Here is a 7,500-nt window from a genome sequence, read left to right as displayed (position 1 = left end):
GCCCGAGGTGAGCGTTTCGAACATGCGGCAAGGAGCCGATCCTCTGAAGAAGCAGGCGACCATGGATGTGAAGGGCAACAAGCTGACCGTCACCAGGTGAGACAAACAAATTTTTTTTTTTTTTATCCACTTTTTCTCCCATTTTCTATATTTTCTCCCATCCCAATTTCGTATCATCCAATTCAACCCTCCTCTGTCACGGACGCTGTTTCTTGCCTCCCACAAGCCGGCTGCAATGTGGACTAAGTCATACATAGCACGAGTCCCCTCCGGTACTTGAGGTAACAGCAGTCGCATCTTTTCACCTGCGCAGCTCGATCTCTCAGTGGCGAGGAGTAACGCGTGGGAGGCTCACGCTGCCCCCGACACTTCCTGATTCTACTGCGCAGGCGCACCAACCGACCTGTAGGAGTCGCTGTCCACAACGCCCGATCCCCACCCATCAGTTTCCCACCCCTTAATACTGCCAATGTGTATTAGTATGAACGACCAGCTAAACTGAAAGCAATGTGGAGCGCTGGGATCGAACAGGCAAGCCCAGCGTCTCCGTCATTCGTGGCGAGCGCCTTGCCCACTACGCCACGTAGCCGCCCTTGAGACAAACACCTTCTTAACTTGAACCTACCTTAACCATCACCTCCATGTGACTCACCACACCCTTACCGTAGCCTGAAACTACCAACCCTTACCGTAGCCTGAAATGAACCCTTGCCGTAACACTGGTGCTAAAATAAATACATCTCTTAAAGGAGCACTTCACCCCAAAAAATTATGCAGATTTATTTTGCACACATAACCTCCCAGTTTTGCACACATTCATTTAGTTTGGCAGTTATATACATGAGTCAACGAGTTTGAATATGTCCTCCAGTGATGTCATTGGAGGACACGGAATCCTTGTGGTGTGTTAATCACTGCTCAAACAGCTAGTGAGCTATAGTGTAATTAACGCAAGTTCACAGTTTTGGGATACGTGAGATTGTGTGCAAACGGAATAGATCTGAATAGTTTTTCAGTGCAGTGCCCCTTTAAGGAGATTCTGAACCCTCCCATCAGCGTGTTGCTTTCTAACAGCGGAGGAGTGCAAGAATGTGACAATTTGACCATGTGACCGCGGCAGCGCGAGAGAGCGGCAGTGCGGAAATAGGCTGTCTATTGCCATTCTCTAAGACAAACGCTAACCTTAACCAGCTCCTTAACAATGCCTAAACTTAACCGTTCTAACCTTAACCAACTCCGAAACAATGCCTAACCTTAACCTTAACCATGCCTAACCTTAACCTTAACCATAGAAAGAATATTGCCATTCTCTAAGACAAACTCTAAACTTAACCCTTCTAACCTTAACCAACTCCGAAAGAATGCCTAACCTTAACCTTAACCATGCCTAACCTTAACCGGCGAAAGAATACACGTTAAAAAAAAAATTTGATGGGATTCGAATTTGTCAACAACGGACCGCAGGACCGCTGCGCTGCCAGGTGAGCTGAGCTTCGAATGAAAATCATGGCGGATTAGGGCTACATAATGCCGCAAGCTCTGCCGCTCCGCTCTGCGGTTGCCGCGCCTGCCGCGGGGCGTGTCGCAGCCAATCAGGGAAAACGCGGAAGCAACGGCAGCACTGCTCCGCTGTTAATAAGCAATAGGCGTCCCATCATGTCACGCCAACACACAGAGACACATACAATGCATTTTTTTTAACCCTTTCACTGCCGGACTACCAAACAGTTGACCCTTTCACTGCGACAAAACACGGAAGGTTAACCCTTTCACTGCCACACAACAGCAGGTTATAACCCTTTCACTGCCACACTACAGAAGGTTAACCCTTTACTATCACACTATACCGACTGTAACCGGGTTTAACCGGTATAAGGGTTAAAGAAACATTTGTGGTGGAGATACCGCGCTAAGTGTGTCTTCGTGTGTCTCTGTGCGTCAGGGGTTGGCAGAAGGACTACAGACAGGAAGTGAAGCTGGGCTCGGACGTCTACTGCTGGTTCGTACACAACAGCGGGAAGGGCTTCATCGACGGCCATTACAGCAACTACATCGTCCCGGAACTCACCAGCTTCATGCAGACTCTCTGAGCGGCCCATGGACCAGGCTCACGCCACCCAGGGGGGACGGGCATAAACAGGGTTCAACAAGGTCCTTGACGACGTGCTTGATTTTTGACAAAAAAAGTCAAGGCCTGGAATTCCTTGGAAACAGCCCATATTTTTTTTATACAAGGTGCTTAAAAAGTCCTTGAAATTCAAATCAACCAGTCGCATTGAACGTTTTGTTCATCCATGATACAATTGTTCAGAATCAAGAAATTGATTTTTTTTATTTAAAGTGTAACTAATGGACCCACTTTTTTTCCTATAAAAAACAGCATTTTTAAAAGTGAATTGTATTCTTTTAAAATGAAAAATAGTGCTTAGGAAAGTACTTGAATTTAATTGTGCACTGTCTGTGGGAACCCTGTATATATAGGTTTTAGCTGCTGTATTAAGTAATATTCCACTGAAACAAGGTACAAATTAACCTGCAACACGTGATCAGTTTTCTGGGTCAAGGACTAGCCGGCGAAACGCTACAACCATTAAAAAGGAGAAAAGAGAAAAGAGTAAAAATCGCCCCGATATGAAAATGGTCATAATAGACAAGATGTCAACGTGTTATTGGGCTATGCAATAAAAGCTGTATGCTTTGTGTGCTACTTTAAATAAACAATCTAATTCTATACAGTATGTTCTGATTTCATTTTTACTTCCCTTTTAAATTATATCATGATTAAAGTGTTTTTCAGGCATTTCTCCTCTCCAAGAAACAACACCCACGTTACATTTGCTGTATTTTATTCAAGAGTAATAATATATCTTAAATTGTCAAAGAACATCTTGGATACTAATACAAAAATAAAAACTGAAAAAACAAACAAACAGCCTGTTCTCATTGACTCCCTGTGCATGTATACCGATAGTTGTAGGTCCACATCAAATGCATTATGGGATATGTATGTACAGCTGTGTGTGGGGGGGGGGGGGGGGGGGGGAGGGTGTCCTTGGGGGAGTTGCTCTGACATAGTAGAGTTTCTCGGCCAATAGGCTCTTGATTTGAAGGGGGGCGGGTCGCTGCAGCGTCAGGCCAGTTTAGAGAAGTCCTCGTACGCGACCCCGTCGACCGTCTTCCCCTTCGCCCGACCCTGGAGACGACACAAACACATAACACAATTAATTTCATCACTGTAATATCTTAGAAAAACATAACATGCTAAGTTTAGCGAATTTCCAAGTTTTTAAATATACTTGCTTCATGTACAAGGTTCTGCATGGACTTGCCCCTCCCCCCCATTGAATGAGTTCATCCAACAGAAAGCAGACACTGGCATTACCACCAGGGCCATCAGTAGAGGGGACTGTAAGGTGCCTTTTCGGTATACTACCTTTGCAAAAACTGTGTTCTCTGTTAAAGGTGGTAACTACTGGAATAGCCCACCAGTTGTGATTAGAGAGTGCCCCACATACTCCATGTTCAAGACCCATCTTAAACTGCATCTTAAGGCAAACCAGAACTGTGATCATTTTTAATCTAATTTAGTAATGTAACTTGTTTTATTGTTGTTTTTATCATTGATTGTCACAATGCCTTTACCTTAAGCAGGCTATTTATTTATTGAAAGAGTTTTTCATGTCTCCTGTTTAGGGACTACGGGTGTAAATTAGCTCTTGCTACAACCCTGCATGTCTACATTTTGTATTCTGTACTTGATGTTCATTAACATGTGTTGTCCCTACCAAATAAACTATCAAACAAACAACACAAACACATAATAATGGGCTGCTTGATGACAAAAATCATAATCACGATTATTTTGATTGACATCGAAATCATGACTATTAAACACGATTACTTTACGTCATGTGACGACTGAATTTCGCTGTGAAAGAAGAACGGTGCGCTGCATTTACAACACACGACAAAATGTGAGAGCAACGCGGCACGCGGCACGGTAATCAATCGATTATCTTGTTTTCATGATCGTGGGGAAGCCAAAATCATAATTGAAATTGAAACTCGATTAATTGCCCAGGCAGCCCTAATAGACATCTAGGGGTCCTTGTTATATAACCCAGTTGTCGCAACAAACGTGTTAAAAAAAAACGTCTACTCTGCATCGGTTACGTCTACTCTGCATCGAACATTGTACATATGTCTATATTGAACACTGTGACCTAATTTTTTTACTTCTAATTTACATGCTATACTATGTTATTTTATTTCATACTTATCTTGTCTTGCACAGTCTCTGGAGCGTAACAGTAAGAAGCATTTTGTATAAAAGTATTCTGTACTTCTGTAAGACAACTATTAAAGAAACTTGAAACTTGAAACTTGAAACAAAAGGAATATTCAGAAGCCTTTCTGATTTGCCACAACTTTGCTTAGCTGGTACCTAAGGAACGAGACGACTGTTTGCCAAGGGATGTAAACCCCTTTTGCCACAAGTCACCGGTGACATTCATCAACTCTCTTTGTTGCTCAGCTCATTCCAGGCCAAGACGTGAAAGGGGATTTATTTAATAGGAGGTGGAGGAGGGATGAACTGGAGATGGAGGGTCTTGCTTCTAAGAATAAACCATTTGTTTACCGGTACTTGCAATATAAAAAGATGAATGCCGGCTGTGTGAAGCGCTAACGTTGCTAACATTGCCGCTAACCATATCTGGGGCGTTGTTCCTGGGAGACTGCAAGTTGAAGGTGCACGGAGCAGCGGAGCGCTGGAGCGAATGCGTCGTCTATTGGATGTTCTTGCTCTTCGTTCCCTGTGGAACATAAGGCTGCGACTGTCTGCTTCCATCTGGTCCTGTCCTGTATGTCTGGTCCTGTCCTGTACATCTGGTCCTCTCCTTTACATCTGGTCCTATCCTCTACATCTGGTCCTATCCTCTACATCTGGTCCTATCCTCTACATCTGGTCCTATCCTGTACATCTGGTCCTATCCTTTACATCTGGTCCTATCCTCTACATCTGGTCCTATCCTTTACATCTGGTCCTATCCTCTACATCTGGTCCTATCCTTTACATCTGGTCCTATCCTTTGTAAAGCATGGACCGCGGAACCGGTATGGCCAGTAGGGCCGTGGCCCTACCAACTTTTGGGGTGTAAAAGAAAATAAAATAAAAAAAAGTTTATTTTTAATTTTTATTTATTTTTATTTGTTTTGCTCTGCGCAGTTTTGGCGCCCTCTATATCTGCAACCATTATTTTTACATAAAACATATTCTAACATAAGGGGAAATGAGCCAAAAATCTAAAACGGTCGGTCGATCTGAGCCTCAGCTTTAGGTGTTCACAGTCTTTCTTTCTTCTTAATTTTCTTTGAAAGCAAATTTGCACATTCTTTTATTGTTTGTTATTGTTATTATTATTATTATTATTATTATTATTATTATTATTATTATTATTATTATTATTATTATTATTATTATTATTATTATTATTGTGTGTTAGCTAAGTTGTTTATTTGTTTTAATTCTTTAGTGTGTACTTTACATTTATTCTTAGCTCTTGTTCTTGCTTGTAAAAAATAAAGGTGCAGTACTTTACTGTATAACTGTTAACCCTTTCACTGCCACACGACGGAGGGTTAACCCTTTATTATCACACAACCGACGGTCGTGAAAGGGTTAACCTTCTGTGTATTGTCGCAGTGAAAAGGGTTAACCGGTTGGTAGCGCGGCGATGTTTTGATTTGATTTTTGGGGGGGGGGGGGGGGGGGTCCTATCTGGTCCTATCCTCTACATCTAGTCCTATCCTGTACATCTGGTCCTATCCTCTACATCTGGTCCTATCCTCTACATCTGGTCCTATCCTCTACATCTAGTCCTATCCTCTACATCTGGTCCTATCCTCTACATCTGGTCCTATCCTCTACATCTGGTCCTATCCTGTACATCTAGTCCTATCCTCTACATCTGGTCCTATCCTGTACATCTAGTCCTATCCTCTACATCTGGTCCTATCCTCTACATCTGGTCCTATCCTGTACATCTAGTCCTATCCTGTACATCTGGTCCTATCCTGTACATCTAGTCCTATCCTGTACATCTAGTCCTATCCTCTACATCTGGTCCTATCCTCTACATCTGGTCCTATCCTCTACATCTGGTCCTATCCTGTACATCTAGTCCTATCCTGTACATCTGGTCCTATCCTGTACATCTGGTCCTATCCTCTACATCTGGTCCTATCCTGTACATCTAGTCCTCTCCTGTACATCTGTATCCTGTACATCTAGTCCTATCCTGTACATCTGTATCCTGTACATCTGTATCCTGTACATCTGTATCCTGTACATCTGTATCCTGTACATCTGTATCCTGTACATCTGTATCCTGTACATCTGGTCCTATCCTCTACATCTGGTCCTATCCTCTACATCTGGTCCTATCCTGTACATCTGGTCCTATCCTGTACATCTGGTCCTATCCTGTACATCTAGTCCTATCCTTTACATCTGTATCCTGTATATCTAGTCCTATCCTGCACATCTGTATCCTGTACATCTGTATCCTGTACATCTGGTCCCATCCTGTACATCTGTATCCTGTACATCTGGTCCCATCCTGTACATCTGTATCCTGCACATGGCCGTCGCTCACCGAGTCCAGCGTGAGCGTAGCGCTGAACTTCCTCTCGTCGATCTTCTCCAGCAGGGCCTCCGTGTCTCGGTGCTGGCCGTTCAGAATGAGGACCCGCTTGCCTGCGGAGCACAGGGGGGGGGGGACAGACAGGGGGGGGGGGGGGAGGGAGAGCGTGGTCACGGGTTACATCTTGAAGAGGAGTTTATAGGACGTTATTATTAGACAGAGGGATGTATTGGGACCAGAAGCGGTTGTGTGTGCTGTGCAGCAGAACCACAGTGATGGGGGGTTACCTGGGGCGGGGATGACGGTCTCCAGGTGACTCTGGTCCAGTTTCAGTTTGTCCCCGGAGTCCATCAGCCGCACCACGGCCGTGTATTTGTCCCTCACTTCCTGCAGGAAGACACAAGACGGCACAGCTGTCGGTCCGACTCCCTCTCTCTCCCTCCCTCTCAGCCACGGTGTCATGCTTTGTGGGGATTCCATAGACTTACATCGATTCCCCACTCAATTCATACCTACAGTACCTACTGCTTTCACCGTCTACCCACCTCTACGTCTGTACAGCAGCATGTACAACAGTGCTGTATATACCGCATATTTACATTCATATTTACCGTTATATATACACATTTGTCTGAATATACTTGCATATAACCCCTCTACATACTTGCTTGTACACCTGCATAATATAACCCATAGCTCTATATGATAGCATGTACAGTACAATAATGTTGTATATACCATATATACATATATTTATTCTCACCGCATACATACCTGTCCTTTACTATATCTATACCTGTACATATCCCACTCTTACTAGTTACGCTGCTGGCCAGTATGACTACTACCATACTGT

At 43.8% G+C, this 7,500-nt stretch overlaps 2 protein-coding genes across 2 annotated transcripts in view; one reads left to right on the top strand and one right to left on the bottom strand.

Moving 5' to 3' along the window:
• The window catches only part of itih2 (inter-alpha-trypsin inhibitor heavy chain 2), a gene marked incomplete at both ends in the record, with an annotated part of 56,214 nt that extends 54,124 nt beyond the window's left edge, over positions 1–2,090 (top strand). Inside the window, 2 exon segments of the mRNA XM_084325900.1 lie at positions 1–96; positions 1,943–2,090. The exon segment at positions 1–96 is cut by the window's left edge and continues 16 nt beyond it. Coding sequence (XP_084182026.1) covers positions 1–96; positions 1,943–2,090 — 244 coding nt within the window.
• Positions 2,091–2,848: 758 nt separating this feature from the next.
• Positions 2,849–7,500, bottom strand: part of kin (Kin17 DNA and RNA binding protein) — a 22,188-nt gene continuing 17,536 nt past the window's right edge. The window contains exons 10-12 of the mRNA XM_084326343.1: positions 6,932–7,031; positions 6,657–6,757; positions 2,849–3,193 (exon numbers count right to left, since the gene is read on the bottom strand). Of these exons, the coding sequence (XP_084182469.1) occupies positions 3,131–3,193; positions 6,657–6,757; positions 6,932–7,031 (264 nt within the window). The 3' untranslated portion in view covers positions 2,849–3,130. The remainder of the gene's footprint in view (positions 3,194–6,656; positions 6,758–6,931; positions 7,032–7,500) is intronic.

Source organism: Notolepis coatsorum (genome assembly GCF_963971535.1).
Source record: "Notolepis coatsorum genome assembly, chromosome: 12".
In the NCBI taxonomy this organism is placed as follows: Eukaryota; Metazoa; Chordata; class Actinopteri; order Aulopiformes; family Paralepididae; genus Notolepis; species Notolepis coatsorum.
Note: the sequence above shows the minus strand (reverse complement) of the source record. Positions and strands in the feature narration are given on the sequence as shown.